The sequence below is a fragment of the Caloenas nicobarica genome, chromosome 4, assembly GCF_036013445.1.
Source record: "Caloenas nicobarica isolate bCalNic1 chromosome 4, bCalNic1.hap1, whole genome shotgun sequence".
NCBI classification, from domain to species: Eukaryota; Metazoa; Chordata; class Aves; order Columbiformes; family Columbidae; genus Caloenas; species Caloenas nicobarica.
In genome coordinates, this window is record NC_088248.1 from 12,967,429 (window position 1) to 12,994,592 (window position 27,164).

The following is a 27,164-nucleotide window of genomic DNA, read 5'->3' on the forward strand; positions in this document are numbered from 1 at the left end:
TTAGGAGTTCCTTCTGTCCAAGCTAATGACCATATCTGTATTTTATGATTTCTTAGATTTCACAGTGTAACAGACACTGATTATTTGCTTCATGATAAGTTGTTCCATATAACTCAAACTTTTCAGCTGAAATCTGGTCATTAGACAGTTTATTGCAGACACCGCTGCCCTTTTGGATCTAAACCTACCGCATCTGTAAGTGCTACAGTCCTTGTTCTAGAAGTCATGGTATTGTGCTTTCAATGAAGTCAGGATCTCTTGCTGCTTCAGTGCTAATAAACTATCCTGTTACTCTTTAGCTTAGCAGCTCTGAGTTTCACTGAGAATAAATTATTAAGTGGTAACACTTTTTTTCCTCCCTCCAAGTTATCTTCAAAGCAGGATATTAGAGGAATGAAAATAGACACTACCACTACGGGAACAACAAACCAGGGACCAGCACAGACCAATCTCTCACTTAAGCAAGATAATGTGACAATTAAAGGTCTTCAGGCCAATGTTACTGTACCAAAGGTAACAACTTTTTGTTTATCTTATTAGCAGACAAGTGCCTCACAAATTACCCTTATTTTGCATCCCCATCAGTTCCCCAACTGAAGCTTGAGTGTGTTTGTGATAGATAACTAGAATTTTTAACAGGATAGTGTGTTTTGGAGCTGCTCAATTTTATTATGGTAGGTGTGCAAGTTAAATAACAGCCATTGTAGGGATAACTGACTGCAGTGTCTTTATGTTTTTACATCATCTAGGTGTGATGGTTTTATCTCTTTTTTTTTTTTTTTTCCATTGTACTGATAATTATATAAGACAAGATTGTATCAGAAATTAGTTGTGTGCACTTAATGTAACATGTTTTTCTAAATTTCTTTACTATTTGGGGGAATTTTAAATACAGGTGAACCTGTGTTTACTACAAGCATCTGTTGATGAATCGCCAGGGGTTTCTTCTGGGAAAACAGTGACTCACGTTTCACTAGTAGCTTTGTGTTTTGATAGAATTGCTACGCAAGTTCGTATGAATAGGTAAGAATAATGCATATCACTATTAGCGGCTCTTTCTTCTTATGGTAGTCAAAAGACTTACAGTGATACCAATTTCTTTGAACCATAGCTTTGCAGTTCTGAAGAGTATTTGAAAGAGTTGTCATGGCTGAGTTAAGCAATAAAATATGTCTTCTGGGGTTTATAAAAATATATAATATATAATTAGAATTGCAGTATCTTTAAGAAGTGGAGGAACCCTTCGGGAATAATTTTGAATGTTTAGTTTTAACTCTTTCTTGCTTAAACATCATGCAGGATAGAATTAAACTTTTCGGTGTTTTTCTGCCAAATTGTGTCTGTCTTCTGTCTTACAAAGAATTCTTCTTTAACGCTGCTGTGCCAATGTCATTTAACAATTTAAATGGGTAAAAATCAAATGAAATGTCTCTGAGATTTGATTGGGTTTTTTCTCCCTTATATTCAAGGGGTATAGTTGAGGAGACTCCAAGCAATGCAGAAACAGGGAGGAATTCTGTCACATTTGATCGCTACATCCAAACCAGTAAAATGCAGCCCCAGTCTTCTGGCTCTCTGCGATCCAATGCCGGAGCAGAAAAAGGAAAAGAAATTGCTGCTAAACTGAACATCCATCGTGTTCATGGACAACTTAGAGGCCTTGATACCACAGGTAAGCCTGGTTTTTCAATTGTGGAAATGTCGCTTTTCATAGAAGCAAGTGGTTATAGTTTGCTTTGTTCTTGTGGTTTGGTTATCTCTTTTTTTTTTTATCAACACAGGTAAAAAGACACTTGAACCTGGAGATTTTGCAGATACTCTAAAAAGAAGTTTAGGACAGTTACTCTGAATTATTTTCTGTTATTCTACTGAAGTGCTACATTTAAATGCAGACAGAGTGAAAACTATCAAGACTAACTTGGAAGCAGTATGTGTGGTTAATGGATTGTATTGTAAAGATTGACAAGCACTGGGAAAATTTCAGGCCTGGGCTTCCTTCTTCCCAGTTGATCTCTTTTCAGCTACCATTTTTGTGATCTGATGAGGGAAATGCTTATTTGCTGTCTTACTACTTTCTAACAATTTCAAGATAGGTATAATATACACGTTGTACTGACAACTTCAGCATGACAATTTGTAGGTTTCTAACTGTAGCGACTATGAAACTGAAAATGAAATCTACCCAATTGTTTTCTTTCTTGTTTGTGTGAAGGAAATTCCTTCAGGGGGTTATGAATTAAATTCAGCTGCTATAACTCCTCGTCCTGGAAAAGCTTAAGATGGCCAAAAGTAGATGCAGTTTTTGTTTAAACTGATGGAATTTTGATGGAATCTATACCAGTTAGTGCTGTGTTTTACTCTGTACCACAAAGAATAGGAATCTTTAGGACATGAGGAAGTACGCTGTGAAATAAGTATGATTAAAAACTACACAATCTAAAAACAAAGAAAGAAACAACAAAACAAAAACATACCAAAAACCCCACACAAACAAATAAAAAACCCAAACTAACAAAACCACACCAAAACACAAAACTAAAATCCAACAACAATGACCAAAAAAAAACCCCAAACAAAGCAATCACAAAAAACCCAAACCAACAAACAAAAACCTGGTGCAAAGTTGAGTGAGCAAATGGAATTGGAGGAAAAAAAAAGCAGTAAGAGAACACTAGAATGGTTAACTCCTTTTTTACTTCTTTATGGATAGAATTGTAGCTGTAGTGTCTTGTGTTGGGTATGCTGCAGACATTCAAGAAAGCCAGTTAATTTTTGAATTCTAACAAGGAAAACCCATCATCTTCTATTTGAAAGTTTTGAGAATGTATTTCCTAGGTATCTTGGCATTTCACATACTCTTCAAAAGTGATTGCAGTTATAATTTGGAGGCAGAGAGGGAGGATTGACAGGGATATAAAATGACTTAGTGTAGTTCTTTTCCCCATATATTTGACACTTAGGTCTGTGTGTGAGCCAATAGGCGATAGGTATAAAATTATTTAGAATATTCCTTCAGAAATGTCACTAGAAGAAAGCTGTTTAAGCTACATCCTAACATGAAAGAAATCAAGGGGTCGTAGTCCCCTCCTGCATCTTAGACAGTGAAGATCATAATGAATTAAAAACTGCTTGGCTCTATATTTTCTTAGGAGTCAGTGGGACCTGGCACTTTACATTCTCCCAACATAGACATAAACATGCTTCCAACCAAGAAGCAGACTTTAAAACAAAATTAGAACTTTATTTCTGAGTAACCTTCAAGTAAGCTATAGTTAACACCAGATACATTTCTACCAAAACAGATTATCCAAGAGTACTTTCAGCATCACTGTCATTTGTTGCTGTTAAGCCTTAGGGATTCATTAGGAATGTGTTTTTGGTAAAATAATTTCAAGCCAATTGCCAGTTTCAGATAAAAATTTGAAGACCTTGTTTGTACACGTCTTTGGAACCACGAATCTACAAAAATGTCTTAGGATTGGGAATGTCTTGAAGCTTTAACTTTGTGTTGCTCAGTCCTTGTTTTTCCAAAGTTAAAAATTACCCTGCCCATCTTAACACATACCAGGTGGAAGGGTTTTCATCTTCCTTATTTGCTTCTTTTTTTTTATTGCTCATACTTCCATTTTTCCCCCTTCATGTTTGAGGAATACTAGAGAGGCAACACTCCCAAACACTGTAAACGTCAGAGAGATATTTGGAGATGTAAAGTTCTTTTCATTTTGTAACAAAGTAGTAAATATGTTTTTGATTTTGTTTTTTTTTTCACAGATATTGGAACTTGTGCAATAACAGCTATTCCTTTTGGGAAATCAAAAGTTCTTTTTACTTTGGAAGAGCTGGATGAATTCGCTTTTGTGGATGAAACAGATCAACAAGCTGTTCCAGATGTAACTCGAATTGGTCCTAGTCAAGAGAAGTGGGGATGGATAATGTTCGAGTGTGGAATTGAAAATATAACTATAAAAGGTAAGGCTTTATTTTGTTTTATGAAACTGCTAACAATTCTGTTGTTGGGTCTTCTAATTTAGCAATTATTTGACTAGAAATCGCAGAATATAGGTGATACTAAATAGTACACGTCTGTTATAAATAAATTATATTACATAATAATGTAATAAAGGAGCTTTTAGTACTCAATGCCACTCGTGTATGAAATAATTCCATATAAACTGGTTTCAGCAGTTTCTGAACTTAAAGCGAAGGTAAAAATTGATGCTTTCGCTGATCACTTAAATCCCGACCTTGCAATCATACAGTAGATGTCTGCATATAAAGGCTAGAGTTTTGCTTTGGCTGGGGAAAGCTAGTTTCAAAAGGAAAAAAAATGTTATACAGGTATTTCCTGTCATCCAAGTTATTCTTTGTGGGGAATAATGTTTAAAAACATTTTCACGTGAGTAGTCTTCATCTAGTTGGAACAAACTATCAGAAGCTCTACAACTAGCTGTTAAATTGTGGAATAAAAATTGTAGTGATAAATGGTTGTGTAAAATGGTAATGTGTCTTGTTTAAGCATAATCATATGTATTTTTCCTCTTAAGAGCAGATCTTTATGAGATGCAAGTTACAGAAGTTGACATGTTGCAAACATTTACAGTGGTGGTGTGTGTGTGTTTTTATAGGAGGAAGACAGTCTGGAGCGGTATTGTATAATACATTTGGAGTCATGGGTAAATCAAGTGCTACAGAGAGAGGTGGATTGCTTGCATCAAATAACTCTTCCGATTCTCCAACTGGTAGTGGTTACAATACCGATGTGTCTGACGACAACCTTCCTTGTGACAGAATAAGTCCCTCCTCAGATATTAATGGAAACTCGGTTTCAGATGAGCAGGTATGTGCATACTGTGTTGAGATGATTGGTCTTGGGTTCTTTTCTAAAGTGATAAGAATTAATAATCAAATTGACAATTGTGCCAAATGAATTAATCGTGTCTGTGTGCGCACTAAACTTTCAGCTTTCTGCAAGGTCTCTTGGAATTGTCTTGGGAGAGTTGGTGGGCAGTATTAGCTTATTCTTTGCCTAAATGCATATTAAACCATTTCTTTTGAACAGTGCACCGTATGATATGTTAGTGCCTTTCAGTGTAATCACTTTGGAAAACAACTTCACTTTTGACTTTGTTTCCTTTTTGAAGGACGAAGGAGTTGAATCTGATGATCTGAAAAAAGATATACCCTTGATGCCTCCTCCCCCAGACTCTTGCAGCATGAAGTTAACCATCAAAGAAATTTGGTTTAGTTTTGCAGCCCCTACCAATGTGCGTTCTCCAGCCCATATATTTTCAAGGTATAATTTTACCTGATTTCAAAGAACAAAGATGACAATTCTGCGTTGGTAAATTACAGTTGTATTTGGTAGATTCTGAATGTAATTTCAATATTTTTGGAAGCTTCTCTGAAAATGAGAATTTGGGATTTTACGTATATCACAGTAACTTTTGCTTCAATTTTTGATTGTTGTCATTATATGGAAATATTGCTAGAAAATGTTTGGTTGGATATGATTAAAAGAAAACAAACCAAAACATTTTTCTGTTATATTCCACCTATTTGAATGTCATTCATAATAGCATTCAAAAATCATAGTAATTGCTGCTGCTGAATGTGAATACATAATTCTTTTTATTTTTCTCAATAGGCAGCTGAACCTCTTGAGTACTGCAACACCTGCAGTTGGTGCCTGGCTCGTTCCCATTGATCAAGTGAAATCATCGTTAAATAAGTTAGAAACTGAAGGAACCCTGCGAATCTGTGCTGTTATGGGCTGCATTATGACAGAAGCTTTAGAGGTAAATGACCTTTACAAAATCAACAGGCATATCAGAACAGAGGGGTGCAATGTGTAATATATAGTTGTTGTGGGTTCTGGATATTATTTTCACTGAGAATTTGTAGCACCTCTTATGACCCTTTACTTCCAGAAGTGGTTACAAAAACTCACCACATGTGCTTTTTGTACAGAACCTAAATTTCAGTAGAAAAAAATCCTAGTGGAGAAGTCTTATGCCTCTGACAGGAGTGCATCTCCAAGTAAAATAACTGGAGATTCTGCCTTTTGAAAGCTGAAAGTAAGAAATATGGCTGTAGCATCCAGTATATTTTATGAAATATGGAAGTGTGTTAAATTATGAAATATTCAGGGTATCTTTGGGGAGAAAATGTGAACTTCTGTGCTGCCGCAGTGTATTGAATCATTGTGTTTATTGGATGTGCTTGTTAGAGGAATCATAGAATCATTTCATTTGGGAGAGACCCTCAGGATCATCAAGTCCAACCATAACCTAACCTAACTGTAGCACTAAATCATGTCCCTAAGAACCTCATCTGAACACCTTTTAAACCCCTCCAGGGATGGTGACTCCACCACTGCCCTGGGCAGCCTGTTCCAATGCCTGACAAACCTTTCCATGAAGAACTTTTTGCTAATATCCAATCCAAACCTCCCCTGGTGCAACTTGAGGCCATTTTCTCTTGTCCTATCACTTGTTACTTGGGAGAAGAGACCAACGCCCTCCATGCTACAACCTCCTTTCAGGTAGTTGCAGACAGCGATAAGGTCTCCCCTCAGCCTCCTTTTCTCCAGGAAGGAGAAGGACAAGCATAGTGAGGGTGAAACAGTCTAGAGAGAAGTGCAAAACAGACGGCTTTTATGACAAATCAGGCGTTACTGTGATTTGCTAAGGAACTTTCTTGTGTGTAGGCAGTCTTCTGCTGTTCGTTTACTTGGCACCATCTAGTGGGAAGATTTTGAGGTGATACCCGTTGGTGAGATCCCGTCTGGCATCATAAGACTGAGCTTAGTGTCAAGCTAGTCTTCTGCTGCACTCAAAAATCATCCTTTGCAGCAGTCTCTTATTGCTACCTCCTTTCCTATTTCTTTTTCTGCCCTTTTTCTAGCATTAAACCAAATTAGGAAAGTGTCTTTTCTTTAACTAGGAATAAAGAGTTTCTTTTCAAATCTTGCCTAGCTGCACTTACCTGTCTGTTAGTCCAGAAGACTTTGCAAAGCCTGGGATTTGGATCCAGTCTTTTGTTTTATTACTTTGTATAAATAAATAATCATGAAGTATGACTTTTTCACATACCACCTCTTAAGGTAGGTATCCATGTGGCAGATCTTCGTTGCAGAAGTTCAAAATGGGGTTAGAAGTTTGTGATATCATAGATGAAATCTTGTAGTTCATGCATGTGTTCTGTTTGGAAGTTGTGTTCATATGTGAAAAACTCTTACTTTTTAATCTAGAATAAAAGTGTGCACTTTCCTCTGAGAAGCAAGTACAACAGGCTTACCAAAGTGGCTCGTTTCTTGCAAGAAAATCCTTCTTGTTTACTGTGTAATATATTGCACCATTACCTTCATCAAGCAAATTACTCCATTATTGAGGATGCTACCATGGTGAGTTACCCTGTAAAAATGGAAATAACTCAGTGTGTTAGTTTCAAATGTACCAATTTTAATGTCTTAAATTAGGTAACAGTTTAAGGAAAGTTAACAAACAAGAAAATATGACCCAAGTAGTTACGGCTTCTCTTGTTTCATTTTCTTTGAGATCTGCTGGTTTTGTTGTGACCTATGTATAAGCATAATTTCTGTTGAGCTATTTCGACAGCAAATACATAAGAAATCATAAAACAAAAAGGTATGTCTTTAAAACTGTTAATGGCCTTTTTCTCCAGTTTCATTTTTCTTAAAGATAACAGCGAAGTGGTAAAAATTCGCATCTGTAGTTTCAAAATTGAATAAATCTTAATTATTAATGCAAGTGCGTGCACTGGTCAGCTTATGCCAAATTCTCTCATCAGTACTAGTTTTCATGTCCTTTAGAAACACTTAAACAATGCGGACAGTTTAAGAAAAAAGCTAGAATTGTAGAAACTTTAAGGCTTAAGAATCTAATTTGTTTTTGCTGGCTTTAGAATGTAAATGCCTGGGTTGTAATGGTAAATAACTGTCTGAACAGACGTATTAGGCATAAGGAGGAGTGTTTGTTCCTGATTTTGTGTCATTATCATAATCCGATTCCACAGCTGTCAGACTTAAACGATACGTTTTTCAACACATTGAGCTGAGAGCCCAGTGATCAGAAACAGCTGGACTTGTGGCAGAAATAGCACTGCTTGATTTGTGGTCAAAATATGTTTTTGAAGTACTGCTTGCCAACAATGGAAAAAAACCCACATTTTTTAAAATTTCGGTTCTGTTTCTATAGTCAGTCTAGTGCTGTTGTGAATTTTAATCCATAATTCAGAGCGTTATAACTACTGAAGTACATTTAGGTTCATATTTAATAAACCTGTTTCCTTTTGTCTATTATTGGCCCCTTGGGCAAGATTCTCAGGTCAGGTAATGTAAATGAATCTATTTACTGTGTTCAATGAAGCTTTATCTGTTAGTGCTATGGCTGCTTATATCTGAACAGACGTTGTGTGTGCCAGCACGGTTCTGTCATAAGCCTCTTGAGCACCAAGATTTGAGTTCTGACTGGGTTTTTTCCCCAGTTTACTTTAAAATGCTGAGATACGCTTTTTTAATTTTTGTTTTTCTTTTTTTTTTTTTTTTTTTTTTAAAGAGTGATGGCCTTCCTGCCTTAGTAACCTTAAAGAAAGGTCTGGTTGCTTTGGCAAGGCAGTGGATGAAGTTCATTGTGGTGACCCCAGCCTTTAAAGGAGTCAGCTTGCACAGACCAGCCCAGCCGCTGAAGTGGCAGCCGAACGCCTGCCGCGAGCACGAGGATGGACTCGGCTTGGACAACGGAGCGGGGCTTCAGAGCGACACCAGTGCTGATGGAGCAGAGTTTGAATTTGATGCAGGTATTTGTCTGTTCTTCTGCGTCCCTATAAATTCACAGGGACAAGTAGGTCCTCTCAGAGCTTTTGTATCTCTTTTAGTTTTAATGCTTGAATACATTATAATTCTTCTTCTTTTAAAATCATCAAGCTCCTTTTTTAGAATCATCTTCATTTTCAAGCTGCTGCTGACAATTTAATTATAGTATTATAATAATTTTAGTACTTGTTTGTGGGAAAACAAAACAGGAGACTTCTATTTCTTCACATATTTTATAGTTATTTACTGCACAAAATGCATAAACTTAATTATTTTTAGCTTGCAAATAGGATTCTCTTGTGCAGCTTCTGACCTTAGTTAGGAGTTGTAACATGCAATTCTATGAGCTCTCCCAAGAATAGCTTCAAACCTACCTTCTTATTTGTTCTTTGTGAAGACATTTTATTTTTCCTTCTCATTTTTACTACTTCATACATGGTAGATTTCTGTTGCCAGCTTACACCTGGCCAGTTTAACAGAAGCAGCTGATTTAGCTTTGTATTTGATACAGAGCTGACTTAAGAACCACAGGAAGGAAGGGCATAAATAAATACGTGTTGTTGGAGCACTCTTTTTTGCTGTCTTGAGTTGACTATTTTTTTGTTTATACTATCTATGTATGGTGTTACTGTCTTCAGACTAAAAATCTTTGTTTTTCTTCTCTCAAGTAAGAATTATGCAACACTGAGGAAAAAATAATTTTAAAAAATCAGGAGGAGAGCCTGCTTTTGGTTAAAAGCCAGGTAGCAGTTATCACCTTAAAGACAGCAAAACCAAAGATGTTTGTGTCTGAAACTTGTATATAATCATACAGTATGATGGACATTTTTTCCTTCTCCTTTAAAATATCTACTTTGGTTGAGCAGAAAGAAATTATTACAATCATTAAGTTGTTTTTTCCCCCTGTGTATATTCTTCTTATTTTTGCCAAGAATTTTGGAAGTGTCAGTTTTGCTACCTTGTATAGATGTACTTATAGATCCAAGTCATGCAAATGTAAGCATCTTAATTCAAAAAAATGGATCAGCCATGCCAGAGTTAGCAAAAGAAAGTGAAATTTGGCAACTTTGTATTGGATTTGTAGCTCAGAGCAACAGTTCTATGATATTAGAAGGACAAAAAGATTTGTACCTGGATTATTACATAGATTCCATTAGGCCCATGTCTGAGGTTTTGTTATTTGTCTTAAAATTCCCTTGAATTCTTCAGACAGCTGTGTGTAGGCGTGTGTCAGAATTTGGAAGTTCATGACTACTTGTAAATAAATGTACCTAATAATAGATGATGTACCTAACAAAGGATAATCTTGGTTCCTTATATGTATATACAAATGAGAAAAATTGTTTGCTTGCTTCCAGCTACTGTCAGTGAGCACACCATGCTCTTAGAAGGAACAGCCAATCGCCCTCCCCCTGCTGGTGGCTCCTCTGGGCCTGTAACTGGTGCTGAGATCATGAGGAAATTATCCAAGACTCACACGCACAGCGACTCTGTGCTGAAGATAAAGGTAAGTTTCTAGCACTGTGCATGATGGGGAAGTGGTTTGTAGCTGACCTGTTTAGAAGCAATTCTGTAGGCTGCAGATGAATAAATACTTATCTAAAAAGTAACTAACACATGGAAAGTACGCTCCTTATCCTATAAAAGCGATGCGTGATCAGCTGGTGTATGTTCTGTGTCTGTTCTTGATGGGTTTTCTTGCCAGTGAGCTTCAGAGCCAAGCCTAAAGACAATGTATCTATGTATCATTTAAGGATGTTCTTTAACTTTTCCGGTTTCTCATCTAGAGGTAGAAATAAGGGTTTAACTGTTTTTATACAAAATATAAGATTGACATAGTGTGTGGGGTTGTTTGATTCCACAAGCTGTTCAGAAAACTACGAGATTTTATTGTTCTCTCTACTTTCTGAACAGAAAGAATCTGTGAATGTTTGTAGGTTTTTGAGAGTGTGGTGTGGAGTTCTTTTGGGTGTGGGGTGTTTTTGTCTTCTGCGTGTCTTCTGTTAGACAGCTTGATGGCTTGTACCAATTCCTTTTCAGCTATGTTTTTTCACAGAGTGATTGAGGTTGGAAAGGATGTCTGGAGGTCATCTTGTCCAACCCCCCTGCTCAAGCAGGACCACCTACAGCCAGTGGCCCAGGGTTATGTCCAGGTGGCTTATGAACATCTCCAAGGATGGAGACTCCGCAGCCTCCCTGGGCAACCTGTGCCAGTGCTCAGTCACCCTCACAGGAAAAACATGTTCTCTGATGTTGAGAGGGAACCTCCTGTGTTTGGGTTTGTGCCCATTGCCTCATGCCCTGTCACTTGGCACCGCTGAAAAGGGACTGGGTCCATCTTCTTTGCCTCTTCCCTTCAAGTATTTATGTGCATAAATAAGATCTCCCTGAGCCTTCTCTTCTCCAGGCTGAACAGTCCCAGCTCTCTTAGCCTTTCCTTATTGGAGAGGTGCTCCTGTCCCTTAATCATCTTAGTTGCTCTTCATTGAGCTCTCTCCAGTATTTCTCTTTTGTACCGGGGAGCCTGCAAGCAGGACGCAGTACTCCAGCTGTGGCCTCACCAGTGCTGAGTAGGGGGTAGGATCACCTTCTTTGACCTGCTGGCAACTTACTGCCTAACGCAGCCCAAGCTGGACAGCTGGGCAAGGACACGTTGCGGCCTCACATTCAACTTTGGTGTCTGCCAGGATCCCCACGTCCTTTTCTGTCAAGCTGCCTTCCAGCTTATTGGATCCTAGCGCATACTGGCGCGTTTGTCCCCTGTAGCAGATCGTTGCCCAGTATTATCGCTTGCTGCTCCCTCCTGGTGGTCTTACATGCTTTAGGGTTAAGTGGCACAGATGCTTTGCTTGAAAGCATATCTAGCTCTTGTTCAATTTTGAGGGCAGAGAACCTGTTTCATATTTTTAAGCCTTTAGGTGGACCAGGAGCCTTCCTCCTGGTGCCAGACGTCCCCAGCTATCATTCTTCGCCTTCCCCAGAGGCTGCACTTCCATTATGCTAGGGATGGAAGGGATTTGGTCTTCAGGTGAAGACCAAATATAAATGAGGCTTATATTCAGTGGTATGTACTGTTCCTTCTGCAGATTTGCTTTAGATAATTCTACACATCCGCAGTTCCATTTTTACTTGTTTGGCTTTTGAAACTGTTTTTACACATGAAATTATTTCAATACTTGAGAATTCAGTAGCACCTTTGTGCACAATACCTGCGTGGCATATAACCTGCCACAAATGAAGTGCTACTGATCCAGAAGCTTGCAGGAATTAAATTTTTGTAGTTCTTGTGTTCCAGTCTCATGTTCAGAGTAAATATTGCTTCCTTTTGCACTTTATACAGTACTTCATTAGTTTCTTTGTTTTCTTCACAAGGGTATACATCCGTATCATTCCTTAAGTTACACTAGTGGAGATACAGCTACAGATTCACCAGTGCACGTTGGCCGTTCTGGAATGGCAGTCAAAGAAAGTCCGAGAAAAGAGAGTCTGCTCAGCTATCTTACCGGGAGCTTTCCTAGCCTGCATAATCTTTTGGAAGGGACGCCTCAAAGAAGTACAACTGCAGTTAAAAGTAGTTCTTTAACAAGAACAGGTATGATGTAGCATAAGTAAGCTGAAGGGAGGATTGGTTTTATTTTAATTGATTTGGAAAAGGTACTATATTTTCACTATGAGTTATTTCTGTTCAAGATCCCACGTTCCCCCTTTTTTCCCTCCAGATAATAATCGTAGTTTTTGACAGCAGTTCCTAGACATCACTGCACCATACCTTGTCCTATAATAGAAGCAGTGAGTACATCAAGTCGGGAAAAGGAATGACAGCTAACAAAATAAATAAAATATTTTCCTTTTACTTAGCCTTATTACTTTTTGAGCACAGTACATAATTACTTAAGTTAATATTTTTCAATTAATAAGGAAATTAGGTGAACATTCTGTATTTGTCATTTTTTTCTTGACCTTGTAAGTCGGTCAAAAGGTGGACTAAAACTAACATTCCAGTAACTTAGTGTGTGTATAACAATTTGCAGATTTTTTAGTAATGGTCTTTTGAACAAAAGTGTTTTGTAGAAGTTTGAAATACATACACTGAAATTTTTATGTTCCATGTTATCATTCAGAGTGAATTTTTATAATTTATATAAAGAAAGATAAGTTTGTACCGCAGTTTCTCTAAAACCTCTCTCCTTTGCTGTCAGGGGATGAACTATTATTCAGAAAAAAAGGTATTTAGGTTTCTTGATGACTCTTTTCTTCTAATTAATGGTAGAGATGAATAAATGCAAAGACATTTGTAGTGCAACATCCATTAGTCTCCTAGTATTACCTCTGTAGTAGCATCTGTAGTGCTGTTTGCCACAGAATTTACTGGAATAAACCTTGAGGATTAGGCTTATTTTAACAGTAAATGTGTATTGTCAGTAAAATTATGCTATGTTCCTGGTTTTTGGGGTCTTTGGTACAAATGTTAAAGCTTCTGTTTTATCTGTATAGGAAATACCGTGGCCACAGACATGTTATCTGAACATCCTTTGCTGTCTGAACCATCTTCTGTGAGTTTCTATAACTGGATGTCAAATGCTGTGGGCAACAGAGGAAGCGTGGTACAAGAAAGTCCAGCCACCAAATCTGGACACAATAGTCTTCCAACAGGTATTGCTAATTACAGCTGAATTTAAGAGGTGATTCTGGGTTGGCTGTTCCTGTGTTTACTTTCTCATCAAGTGACTTAAGTTCAACAGATGTAAATACTATAATACTTGGGGAACTTTTCAGCAAACTGGAAAATGAACAAATGTGATTAAAGCAAAAGTGGTGTTTTCATTTTCTTCACCCTGCGCTCAAAAATTTAGCTTTTCTGTACATTTGGAATTGTAAGTGCAGCTTACAAAACCACGTGAAGCTGCCAAAAGCTTAGCCAAAAAATCATCCTGGGTTGCAGAGTTCCTTGGATTTTGTTAGTTATTTTTAATCTCTCATTTACATATGCTGGTTTTGTAATGAAGATTCTGTACACTGGAGTCCTTGCTCTTTCTCAGCTCAATTTTGAAGCTAAACATATATTTTGAGAGTAACATTCTTCAGGGCTGATAAGTGGTCAACTGTTGTAAGGGAAAGACTTAAGTGTAATAAAGAAACAGATATTTAACAAGTTATGGCAGCTTGCTTATTATTCTTGTAAGCCTGTCATCATTCATAATCCTCAAATATGTGTATCTTAATTTTCATTTTCACTAATACGAAATTCGAATGTTTCTTTTATTAACAGTCTTTCAACCATTATATATTAATCTTGGGCAAAAACAAGTTGGTTTTACTTTTTTTAGTATTGAATAAATAATTTGATCCTACAAAACATCTTTGTGCTCTATGTACTGCTTAATTGGTGCAGTTCCTCTGTAAACTGGAATGTTTCACTGCAAAAAGAATCATAGGGTAGAAGTATAGGTTTCAATTTTGTTTTCAGAAAAAGCCATATTTTTTCCTACACAAACTATAGTAGTTCATTCACAAGCTCATGTTCCTGAAATTACTTCAAGATTTTTAACTCCCATGCAGTTCTATTCAAGTGATGTTTCTCTGGGTGTGTGTAGTTGTGGGTCTCTGTGAAGTGCTGCAAGCTTGAGTTCTAAAGAATCACATTTAATTTCCACTGTCAGAGAAACTCAGTCTCAGGGAGGTTGAGTCCAGTCCGGGCTCAAAATGCGGATGGTTCAGCATCACTCTGCCCTTGTGCTGCACGTCTGATTGTTGGTGAATAGAACAACTGCGGGGCAGTGGCTGTCCATAGGCGTTTTTATGAAGAGCATGTTTGGCTACAGACTGATCTATAGAGACCTAATTAGTGGGTCTTATACTGAGACTAATAAAGCCTGGACATTGAAAGCTAAAAGCAAGTATCTGCATCTGAGGATAATCTTTGCTTTTTGTCGATGGCGTAGGTTGCTCAGCCTATATAAACTGTTTCAATTTAAACCGGTGTTATTATCCTGTAGAATACAATACAGACAAAAGGCCTTTCCAAATATGAGTTGGGCTATCTCTATTACCCGTTTCAGCACTATCAGACTGTTTCTTTACCCTGAATGCCACTTTCATGAGGTTACAGACTTGATAGTGTTAAAATTTGCTGTGGTGTTAGTGTTCCATGAGTATTTATTTTTTAGGTGTGGCTCCCAATCTTCCTACAATACCCTCTGCTTCAGACTTCAACACAGTTTTGTCTAGTGACCAGAACACCCTGGATGGCACACACTCGCAGCACAGCACCAGTCAGGATGACATTGCAGGTGTGGAAGAGGGTAACCAGGGGTTTCCTGCTGTCCAGCTAGCAGATGCACAGGTAGGTGGGGCTTGCTGATGTATTTGGGAGTTCTGTAGGGAGAAACTAGTTACTACTCTAAAAAAACCAAAAACCAAAACAGAAAACCACAAAAAACCCAACAAAACCAAAACCAAACACATCTGACCATGATGAAAACATTATCCTGTCTTTCTACATGTTTCTTATGCATTCCTATGCAAAGACAAAAGGTTCAAGAAACCTCTGAGGTGTCCTGTAACAAGCTTTATGAATGGTGATTAATAGAGCATTGTTTTATAACTTCAAAGAACATATTGGATCATATGTAAGAGTAACCTAGACCTGCAGAGTACTTTTTCTTGGGAGTAACATGCAGAAACGTTGCTCTTACAGCTAAACATTCAATGTTACGTTGCTGCGTAGTCAGTCTTTTTACTCAAAAAAGTCCATAAAGCTTCTCCTTTGAATCTTCCCCTTCCTTTCTGTTTTACAGCACTGTCAATAAGACTTAAAAATGTTCTATTTTATGTAGCTGATTGTAAATCAACAAATGATGGAGAATATAGAAATAAGGTAGACAAGAAGTAAATCTGGTGGGTTTTGTTTTGTAGGTTGTTTTCAAACCTCTTCTAAGTTACACGGGAATTCAGTCTCAGGATGCAATGCCGCTCTGCTACAGGATGTACTTTGGAGAGTACCTTTCTTTCTCGGGAACCCTGGACTGCCTAAGAGCAGATATTGTTGATTCAGATACAGCAAAGGAAAGAAAAAGCAAGCGAGCTCGAAGGTAGGTTATGAGATATTTGGAAATATATATATTGGTTAAGGAACAGCAATTAGGTTTTTCACGTGAAGACATAAAATTCCAAGGAACTTTCATAGAATGAGGAGCAGACCTGTATTCTTTTAATCTTGTCTATTTTCTCTTCCTGTTAGAATATTTTTTTTTTAATCTTCCTATGGAATGGTTTGGAAACTAAGTATTTTAACTTCTGCTCCTTTAGAAAATGGGAGATTGGGAAAGGGAGAGCTGGTGGGAATAGTAGTGGGGGAAATTTGAGAGGCTCTTAAACACTATTTTGCAATTGATCCTGTAAATGAGGTTACCTTCAGAGCAAATGCTGAATTCTGCCAGCCCTCAGGCCAAGCTTTAGGTTGTGATTGCATGCCAAACAAAGTTTACATAGAACTGAATGAGTACTATGTTAGTAGCATACAGTATGAAAGTATAAAAGTTCATTTTGATATTCAGAACTAAGGGAAATAAAATGTTGGATTCAGTAGATCAGATGTATTACTGTGTAAAAAGTGTTTGACTCCATGCTAGACGTAAAAAGAAATGAAGTAGTAACTTGTACCTTTTATTTCCTTAGGCAAGGAGCTGTCAATCTTCCTCCTCTTGAATTCAAACCAGCTTTGATGTTGGAAACTTTCAGTATTAGTGCTGTTGTAATGGAGAAATCCATGTGCACACCTCATAACTCCACCAATGCCCTTTCTTTTCATGACTTGAATAAACGCTATTATAATACTTTTCACTGTAATTTTACAATATCTTGCCAGTCCATAAGCCAGCATGTAGATATGGCACTGGTTCGTCTTATTCATCAGTTCAGTACGATGATTGATGATATCAAAGCCACGCAGACGGACATCAAGCTCAGCAGGTACACAGCTGGGTCAGCCTCTCCGACACCAACTTTTAAAACCCGTAAACACAGAGACTTCCGCTCTTCTGATTTCAGCCGAAGCTCTCGGGGGAGTCTTAATGGAGGTAATAGAGTGAACAACACCAAGAACAAACGAACAAACAACGAGAACAACAAAAAAGAGTCTCGAAACAAGAATTCCTTGGGGAGGTCAGAAAGAAGAACTTCTAAAGTGTCTAGGAAAGGTTCAAAAGATGTAGTTGACCACATGACTATTCATATGGATGACTCTGACTCTATTACTGTGTCAGAACAGAGTGAACCTTCTGCTGAGTGCTGGCAAAATATGTATAAACTATTGAACTTCTATTCGCTCATTTCTGATCCAACCGGGATTTTAGAAAAGTCGTCCGAAACTTTTGGGCCGACAGGTAAACTAGTCCATTAATCCAAATAATTGAGAGTGTGTGCTTTTGCTGAATTGTATTCTTCTAAAGCTTGATCATAAGTTGTTTTTTAAAATTGCCCACCCCATCTAACATGGATCAGAGGGACAGGTGGTGAGGATGGGGGGGCTTGTAATTAGTTTGTCAGGATGGTGTACAAAGAAGAAAAAACTTCCAAGTTGTTTTGATTGTTTCAATAATTCTTTCACTTAGTCAAATAAATGTTAATTGATTAGTTTTGAATTCAGTCTCTTTATATTCTTGCACAGCGCTGTTAATCTGAATTTGACTGGGCGTACAGAGTAGGTTGAGCTTGTTCCTGCTTAGGTGCCGGGTTGTTTTTAAGAGGCTAGTGGAAATGCTGTGTGTAACCATCTGTAAAAATACGTAAGAAAATGCTGAAATATTAGTTTTGATAAATTCCAGCAAATATTACAGGTGTTTGGGTCATAACGTCATCCAAAGCTGTGAGATCTAAGGTAATCTTTGCTCTCTGTTTGTGATGTGTTTTAGCAAAGCAGAAGATATTTGAGAGCTGAGTTAGCATCATTATTTTGTTTTTGAATTTAGGTTGCTGTAAGTATGCAGGGAATGATATAGTTAGTAGTTAAGCATATTTTGGGGGACTTTTTTTTAACTAAAGAATAAAAAACTGAAAGTGTCAAATCAGATCTTTGTTAAACAGAGGATGATATCTTTCATGTACAGAATACCATATACACAGCTGTGGTACTTTCAGAAAATGTAAATTTTCTTATATTGTGTTTATGTTCTTAATGTTGAAAAGGAAAACTTGCTCATCCAAAACTAACTTATAAGAACCTTTGGATGTGAAATGATCAAAAAAGAAACAGGGCAATTGGAAACTGTCAGAGGATTTTTATTGTTTAACAATTAAGTCACATGAATATGAATATTTATATAAAGTACAGAAGAATATATCTATGAATAATAATTAAATCACATCGCTTGTTATTGTGCCCATTGTGTCTTGGATTTGGTTCAGTTGCAATGTTATTAGAGTAGAATAAGTGAAGCCCAAATAATTTGCCTAAGGAGTTCGCTTGACGTGCAAGATACGTGATCCTTGGTTTTAAATACAAATCCAAATCAGGTACGCCAAGGAATTTTTGTAAAGTACCCATAAGTACCTCCTTTGTATTTTCGTAGGTGTTCGAAGCCCAACCGACCCTGCTTGTAGAGTGGTGTTTGAGAACGAGCAGGAGAACGGCAGAGACGCGCAGAGGAAGCGCAGCCTGGTGACTTCGGAGCCCCAGCACGTCACTCTCATAGTGTTTGGAATCGGCATGGTGAACCGAACCCACCTGGAGGCTGACATCGGGGGGCTGACCATGGAGTCGGAACTGAAGAGAATCCATGGCAGTTTCACCCTGAAAGAAAAAATGAAAGGTGGGATAAACTAGAACGTGCTCTGTAAGTTCACTGGCAGCTTTACATGTTTGTGTGTGTGCATACCTATACACTAGTGTATAAGTATGTGCATGTTTAATATGTTTTGTGTGTAAACATATTTACATTATGTCTGTGTGTGGATAGTATAACATTCAACAAGTTCTTTTAAAAACTACTGTTATAATGCTAGAAGGATTTTTAAAGTTTTTTTTGCAGAAAATGCCATGAAGAAAATTCTTTTAGAAGATAGTAATTCCTTCCATTTTCAAAAGCTTTCTTTGTATCACAATTTAATTTTGATATTACTTCATGTGACTATTAAAACTGTAATTTTTCAAATATTTTATTGCTGCTATATTTTTCAAAATCAGTAGGCATGACTGGAAATATTTTACTGAATGAAATGCTCTTAAGTATCTTTTTTCTTCAAGATGTACTACATCAAAAGATGACCGAGACGTGTGCCACTGCTCACATAGGAGGTGTCAATATCGTCCTGCTGGAGGGAATTACCCCAAATATCCAGTAAGTATGAAGCCTGAAAATAAAAAATTGTTCAAGTGTGTAGAAATGCCATCTTTGTGTGACAGTAAAGGTATGAAGCTTAACATGGAGAAAGTATGTTTTTATGTAGGATCTGCGAAGTCATAGAGTTTGGTGGCAACTGTGCAGCTGTGGCAGAATTGGCCTTGAGTTTGGCTCATAAAGCTGATTGTGTGTGCCCATTGACAGAAGGCTGCTCTGTGAAAGGCACATCTGAGTCAGCTGAGAAGGAATATCGTGAACGTATTAGTAGGTTTCAGTATAGGGCACCCAATTGTACAAATCTTAGACATGGTTACATAAATATGAACACTCCTGTTCCTTTCTGTTTCTGGTAAAAGATATTAGTAGGTTCAGAAGTGTGATTGTAGGATCACAGTGTAAATGGGTAAGTGACCTGACTGAAAAAATGTAGGTGACAGATCCTTCTGGAAAAAGAAAGAAATAAAATTTCATGTAAACAGAGCTTTCTGCACTAATTTTATTCCATGTGATGTACACACAGAAACTTTATTATACCATGTGTATTCTTTCTATTATGCTTCTAATTGCTTTTTGAAGCTCATATGTTCCACTAAACCATACAAGATTTTTGGGGAGTATTTAACCTACTGATGCTGATTATTCCCATTTAAGATCTGTATTATTTCTTTAATAAGTATATTTTTGAACTCCCATGTTGCATGATTCTTTGTGTCATTTTTATAGTTCTAATATCTGTTCTCCACCCTTTATATATATAAATTCACACAACGGGTGGCAGGGGAGAATCACGTTTTGTGCATGAACATCTTGAATGACTTGCTCGGCATCCACATGGTTGTTTTTTTTTTTTTTTTTTGCCAGGTTCACAAGCTCAAAAAAGGCATGCTTGCTTGCTTGTTTGTTTCTAGCTGAACTTTTTAATTGAGTTGCTAGACTACAATTCTTTGTAATAAAATCCTAGAATAATTTTGGTTGGAAGAGACCCTCAAGGTCATAGAGTCCAACCATTAACCTACCTCTGGCACTAAACCGTGTCCCTAAGAGCATCATCTACGTGTCTTTCAAACCCCTCCAGGGATGGTGACTCCACCACTTCTCTGGGCAGCCTGTTCCAATATCTGACAACCCTTTCCGTGAAGAAATTTTTGCTAATATCCAATCTAAACTTCTTCTGGAGCAACTTGAGGCCATTGATTAATTAATGTAGGTCACCCTCACGAAGTTTGAGCGTTAGCTGGGTAATCCTCAGTATGTGATTTGGTTTTAAAATATTAATGTTGTAGTAAAGGGGCTTAATAATGTGACTTGAGTCTCTTCTTTTATCTCCTGTTTAGTTTGGAAGATGCTCTATAGATACTAAAACATAAAGAATTTTATTAATGTCCTCAGGTAAATTGCTTCTGATAAGCATATTTCAGAAAGACAGAGTTCTAATCTGACAGCCGTGCAGGGTTTCTGAAGGCAGCTGAGGATTTTTTGTCTGTTTCATGCCATAATTTTACTGAGCTTCCACACAGGGATGGTACAAAAGGAAAGGGGGGAAATAATGATGTCTTAACTACAATGGCAAAAACAAACTCTAACAAACCCAAAACCTTCAACCTGGTAAATTTAAAAGTACATGTCATATTGTGGGTTACAAGTAATTAACTGACTAATTTTGCATGAATGTTTATTCTTTATTTGCTTTGTTTTTGTTTTTCTTGCTTTCTCTTCAATCTTCATCTGTAGACTGGAGGATTTTCCTACATCTCCTACAAGCACAGCCAAACAAGAGTTTCTGTATGTCATATTATTATGTTTAATAGTCTTGCAATTAACTCTGTGTTATGTAGCTAATGCTGCATTCCTACTGTGTGTTATTGTGTAGGCAGATGTTGCTTGAATACATTTCAGTTTAACGTCTAGTATTACCTGGATACGCTTTTAATGTATGTAGCCTGCTAAATATCTGTCAAAAAAGCCCTTGTAAATATTAGCGATCTAGCTTTAGGGGATAGTGACCGTATATTACACCATATGGTCACTACTGTAATGCTAGAATGGTTTCACAGGCTGTTAAGTTCCTTAGTTCTGCTTCTACGCTTATTTTAAGGAGGTGAAATCATGCTGATAAATGTAAAGGAGCAGACAGATTAGATTTGCATTTAGTTGGGTAAGGAATTGCTGTGCTTGGAGTGATAGTACCTGTTGTGGTTTCAGCATGAAGAGCACAGTTCCTTTTGTCTTCAGTTACCTCTGTGCTGGGTTTAACTAATTATTAGGCACGCTTACCAGGATATGCTAACACAAAATATTTTCCTCAAAACTATGCCTCTGCGTGTACTGCTAATGAAGGTGACCCTCTCTGTGTCCCGAGATCGTATGTGCCAATGTAGGTCTTGTCTCTCACAAAAGTTGTGATATTTGCTCTCTAGTTGCTTTCTTGCTTACTGATGCTAAAGCCCAGATGGTCTCACTGGAGTAGGGGGCAAGGTGGGAAACGGTACCCTGGGCAACCCAGAAGCACTCTCCTGAGCATCAGTTTCTTTTGTTGCTTTAGACCACTGGTGCCTATCTTTTAGGAGGATTTAGTACAACTGCTGTTTGTTACAGTGTTTGTGTGTATTTAGTGTTGTGATAATACAGGATTAAATTTAAAATGTCATTATAGATGGTTGCTCTAGAAGGAGAGGTGATTATAGATGGTTGCTCTGGAAGGAGAGGCAGTGGACTGTAAAACTGCAAATGCTGTAAAGAAAATAGATAAGCAGTTATTCAGTTTTTTCTTCCTGTCTGCCTGGTAGCAAGACTAAACCAGCAAAAGCAAGTACTTTTTGTATAGCGCATCACTGAGCAGTTGAATTCATTGGCATGTGCTGTGATCAACAAAAGTATAAATGACTAAGAAGACTGGACAAATCTCCATAGGGTAGGCCTGTTAGCGAGTCATGAATACAACACAGCCTCTGGCTCAAAAAGTAAACCTCTGGCTGGAATGCAGGCAAGGAACACATCATTTACATGCCAGGTATCTGCTACTGACTGAATTTTCATCTGACTCGGTGCGGTAGTTCCTGTGTTTGCTGCGGGCCTCCTGCTGACCTTTTTTTCCCCTTCTTTCTAACATTCCCAGTAATCTGCTGGGTTGAGCGACGGCCTCGTAGGCAGTTCTGTAGTGGGACAAAGACTTTGTTCACAAGTTTGTCTAGAGAGCGATTATTTATGGAACTGGTGCAAGAACATAAAATTACTTCTGAATTCACTACAGGTATATAACTTAAATATTGATTTATCGTTTTAATAATATTTAACCAAATCTGTTGAAGGCGTATCACCGTAAGTAAGCAAACTGCAGATATATAACGTGCAGTACTTATTCCGAATATATGTATAGCCACACCATCCGCTTCCATTATGGAAGCAGGCTTTCTGTAGACCAGACAAATAACAGTGATATTAATTGATTGCATGAAATGTGGGAGTACCTTTGGCAGAGAAGCACAGTTAATCTTGCTGAAATCTTGGGAGGTCCAGACTGAAGAGGTTCCTTCCCGTCTGATTTTCATGTGATACCTATATTGGTGTAAGTTATTTTTTTAAATTAAATGCTTCAAAAGGTATGAATTCACATGTTCAGAATTGATTCTAAATTCAGTACAGACTTTAATTCCAATTACATTTACTTTGAACTTTCTAAACAAAGATAGCTCAAGACTAGACTGTCTGTCTGGTGCAGGTCAGGAAGATCTTGCATTTTCCCTTAAACTGGAAGTTGTTCTTGTGATGCTTGAATAGCCAATTTTGTGTTATAGATGGGGGAAAAAATGCATTTGTGATTGGCTTCAGAGTAGTTCAGTCTGAATGGTAGCAGGAAGAGAAGATTTGAGTAAGAAAAAAGCAAACATCAACAGAGAAATAATCATGTTTTTCCTTTTGAGAGGTGGATTAAAGTAAGTCTACCACTTTCTTAAGTAATGTTTATTTGTATAATGTTTTTCTGAAAAATACTTGGGAATTAAGATTTGTTTCCTCCTTCATATTTGTGTTAGTTGTTCAAATATTTAGAAATAATATCTACTTGACAGTCTACCATAAAAAGTTAATCCATAACTGCTTTAGGTCGCTAGTAGCTCTTACGTAGCTGTGAAAACCTGAAAATGGTTCTAGAGCTTCCATAATTGATCTGCTGTTGATAGGCCTGTGGTTGCATTGCCCCGTTGCGTATTTCTTCATTATAAGCAAAAGGATGGTGTCTTATTTTTTGTGTTTCCACACCTGGGATTTATTGGGCTAGCTGATATTTTAACATCAGAATAATGAGCCCTGTGTTAGGGCTTCAGAGAAGAAACATTACTTAGGGAGTAGAATTCATAGACTATTGTAGCTTTTACCATGAAACTAAACTGTCTACTGAGCGATTCTAGTGATGATACAAAAAGTATTTTAGTTATGCTCCTTAAAATTTAGTCTTTGAGAAACTCCGATTGAATGTTGCAATTTTGTAGAGTCTGTTTTTCAGACATTTTAGCTAATGTACTGCATCTTCACAAGTATATGTCTTTGAGGCTGTAATATTCTGTGCTGGCTACATAACAGACTTCCATTGGGTAACCCTCCAGTAATTGACTTTAGATGAGAAACATCATTGTGTTACCCCATGTGTCTTTTTTAATAGAAGCTTAGTGAATTCTGATATGCCAAAATTTATTTCCAGCATCAAAATCTGTCAACTATGTGCAGCTGTATTTTTATCTTGGATAACCTTGGTAAACCATATCCTCCTTAATATTAAAATAAAGTTTACATTTCATATTTTGGAATACTATGTGTCAATTAGGCATCAGTATTAGTTCACAAACCCATTTATCACTTGCTGTGTATTTATTGCAAAGTGAGTATTTCCCCCATTGACCTTTTTGGATGCTAAAATCAGATTTTACTAAGTGGTCTTATGAAAAGGATGATTCAAGATTATTCCTGAAAAGGACTTGAAATGGAAGCCTCTTATTTGTTTCTGTGTGTGAAAATTTGTCTGTGTACGTGCAGTCTGGTGTGTTATCAACTCAGATGATCTTACGTTATGCAAGAATAACAATTTAACAGGTATTTTTGCAATGCATGACTTGTAGTTCTCTTAAATTTAGTCTAGTTGTTTGTGGCATGTAGTGCATCTGTGTGTGTAAAGTGAAAGAAAAAGGAATGTGTTTGTAGCTTATAAGCAAAATAACATATGAATACTTGAAGATTCGGCTAACGCTTAAAAACCCATTATAACATAAAACTATAACTGTTTTGAAAGGCGTGCGAATAAATCCAATTTCCCTTTCTGTTAGAACTGTGGTGAAATGCAGTATTGCCAAATCCCAGGCCCTGTATAGCGCCCAGAGAGGGCTGAAAACAAACAACGCTGCTGTGGTCAAAGTTGGAGCCATCAGCATCAACATTCCCCAGCACCCCGCCACGCTGCACAGCATGATGGTGCGCAGCTCACACCAGCTCTCCAAGCAGATCTCTGATCTCATCAGGCAACCATCGACCGCGTAAGTGCCGTTTGTGCCGCTGGTTGCCGTCCGTTTATGGGCTTGTGCTGCTTTGAATGTATGTGGGAGAGTTTGGCTGGTCATATGTCATGTTAGAATAACAAAAAGTGTTTCCCGATCTTTGTCTTGGTAAATAGGCCCCAGCCTACCAAAGAAGATGTTGCGACTCCTTTGCCCTCTGAAAAGACTCCAACAAGTATTAATCAAACACCGGTTGAAACAAATGAATTTCCACAGCTGCCAGAAGGCTTAGAGAAGAAGCCTATAGTTCTTAAATTCAGTGCCATGATAGATGGTATAGCTATTGGAGCAGCGCTCTTGCCCTCTCTCAAGGCGGAATATAAGATGGGAAGAATGAGGAGTCATGGGATGACAGGTAACAGCTCTCTGAAACTTTGAAAACATTTTTGCTTTTAGTTTGGCCTTGCTAGAAGAATCCAAGAGAACTTGGTATTTCTGTTGAATTACAGCTACAGCTTTGAATCTGTTGCTGTTGGCTTCGTTTTTTGAATGTGGGCTTCAATCAGATCGGGCCATATAGAGGATTTACACGATTGCTGTTATACACAGTTGCCAGAGGCAGAATAAGAGCAGGTGAAGATGTATGCATTCATATATAGGCTTCCTCCCATAAGGCTTCCCTCTGACTGCTAAAATCACTTTATGATCCTTGATTAAATTCTGATTTGTAAGGCTACTTGAGAATGCTCTTTCTTACAGGGCCTCAGTACAGGTGAGGTGGTTCATAGGACTCACTGCTCCATCTAATTACAGTGAACTCTTCATTTTCTTTAAAAACTAAGAAAACCCAGAATAATGTGGGTGGATACTTATAGCTCTAGAGGTCTGCACACTTTAGTAACATTTTAAAGACACTTTTTTTTTCTAGTTCAAATAGTGTTCTTCATTTTAAGGATAAATAAAAATCTCTCTTGCCACTTCATACCTTTTCTTTCCTCATCTTCCTTTTACAGGTGCCCAAACTAGGTTTAATTTTGAGCTTCCAAGTCACAGATTGCGCTTCACTTCAAAAGTCTCCGCCACTGATATGTCAACCATTCCTCCTTCAGCAAGTCTGAACCTTCCTCCTGTCACTATGTCAGGCAAATATATCATGGAAGAACATGATACTTACTCAGACCAAATATGGAGCATAGATGAACTACCTGCTAAGCAAGGCTATTACCTGCAGGGGAACTACTTACGTTGTGTGGCTGAAGTAGGTGTTGAAGATGGCAGTCATCTTTGATATCTTGTTATTTCCATTCTGCTACATTTCTGTGCATATTCATATCATTTTAATAATCTGCCTACTCCAGAACTCTTAGGTTTACAGATTGATCCAAATATAGCGTTTGTAATTGTGACACTGAAAAAGAGATTTCTCAGTCCTTAGTTTGATGAGCAGCCAACGTATTAGGCAGTCAAGACCACTATATCAGAGGATTTTGAATGTTATTTTGTGCAAATAAATAAGGAAGAGATGTCTAACTTTTTTTTGAATCGCAATATTTCTCATCAGTGAAGCAGGCAAAAGTATATTATGCTGATGATTCAAATAAAGTGCAGTTTTAAGCTGAAGTCTTATGCCCAGGCATCAGGTGATACTGTATGTTTTGAAAAAAAACCAAAACCAAAAAACACAAACAAACAAAAAACAACTAAGAGAAAAAACAACCCTGAAAAATTTAAAACCAGTGTATCGGAACTGCTTTATTTTTTCATGATTAGACAGCTTCATAGGTAGGAGTAGCTATAGATAACCTTAGTTAAATGATCTGGAATTTTCTGTTTGACACAATGTTCTACTCACTAGTTCTATTTGCGTACCAATTAATTTCCAGGGTTACTTTTCACAGAGAGAAAAGCGATGCTGCTTAGAAGAAACATATCTGGTGGGGAAAAGCATGGCTTGTCTACCGGCTGTGTTTCTTTAGTTAGAAAAATAGTCTAGCATGTTTGTAATTGAGACTTGTGATGTTTGCATGTTTATGGGAGAAGTTTAATTAAGTGCTGCTCCTTGTTCAACCCATTTGAGTTATTTCCTGGCTGAAGAAAGACTTCAGGATCTCTGAATTTGTTCAGCATGTAAAACAAAAGGAAGGGGCTGGTTAGCAAAGGCAAAAGCCAAGTCCAAGTAGTTTTAGAAAATACTTCTATTTTAATTTTATTAAGAAATTCATAATTGTAAGTTTAAACCATCTTAGGCAGACTCCAGTTCCTTAGGAATATTCTGGAGGATCAGACTGGACATATAGTAAGTTTACCATTGAAGATATTGGTAAACTTTTTCATCTACACTAATAGTCCACCTTTAGAGGTTGACAGCTCATTTCTAGTTTGTTCTGATAATGATCTACTACCTGGAATTAAGTAGCATTTCACATAATTCCATGAGCCTTAATCAAGTCCTGTGTTTTATTGTTTAAGCTAAACTTAAGCAGAATAAACTTTTTCATATAATAGTGT

General features: G+C 37.5%; 1 protein-coding gene across 10 annotated transcripts in view; it reads left to right on the top strand.

The window, feature by feature from the left end:
• Nucleotides 1-27,164, top strand: part of BLTP1 (bridge-like lipid transfer protein family member 1) — a 126,719-nt gene that overhangs the window by 59,515 nt on the left and 40,040 nt on the right. For 8 of the 10 annotated variants that reach the window (XM_065633095.1, XM_065633096.1, XM_065633101.1 and 5 more), the window contains 21 exons: nucleotides 367-513; nucleotides 896-1,023; nucleotides 1,470-1,672; nucleotides 3,772-3,969; nucleotides 4,626-4,837; nucleotides 5,142-5,293; nucleotides 5,645-5,795; nucleotides 7,250-7,402; nucleotides 8,577-8,817; nucleotides 10,192-10,340; nucleotides 12,206-12,425; nucleotides 13,328-13,486; nucleotides 15,001-15,176; nucleotides 15,749-15,924; nucleotides 16,511-17,217; nucleotides 18,403-18,642; nucleotides 19,077-19,170; nucleotides 20,905-20,955; nucleotides 24,489-24,695; nucleotides 24,833-25,071; nucleotides 25,670-25,914. In XM_065633095.1, coding sequence (XP_065489167.1) covers nucleotides 367-513; nucleotides 896-1,023; nucleotides 1,470-1,672; nucleotides 3,772-3,969; nucleotides 4,626-4,837; nucleotides 5,142-5,293; nucleotides 5,645-5,795; nucleotides 7,250-7,402; nucleotides 8,577-8,817; nucleotides 10,192-10,340; nucleotides 12,206-12,425; nucleotides 13,328-13,486; nucleotides 15,001-15,176; nucleotides 15,749-15,924; nucleotides 16,511-17,217; nucleotides 18,403-18,642; nucleotides 19,077-19,170; nucleotides 20,905-20,955; nucleotides 24,489-24,695; nucleotides 24,833-25,071; nucleotides 25,670-25,914 — 4,248 coding nt within the window. The remainder of the gene's footprint in view (nucleotides 1-366; nucleotides 514-895; nucleotides 1,024-1,469; nucleotides 1,673-3,771; nucleotides 3,970-4,625; nucleotides 4,838-5,141; nucleotides 5,294-5,644; nucleotides 5,796-7,249; nucleotides 7,403-8,576; nucleotides 8,818-10,191; nucleotides 10,341-12,205; nucleotides 12,426-13,327; nucleotides 13,487-15,000; nucleotides 15,177-15,748; nucleotides 15,925-16,510; nucleotides 17,218-18,402; nucleotides 18,643-19,076; nucleotides 19,171-20,904; nucleotides 20,956-24,488; nucleotides 24,696-24,832; nucleotides 25,072-25,669; nucleotides 25,915-27,164) is intronic. The other 2 variants (XM_065633097.1, XM_065633098.1) reach the window with 2 other exon arrangements.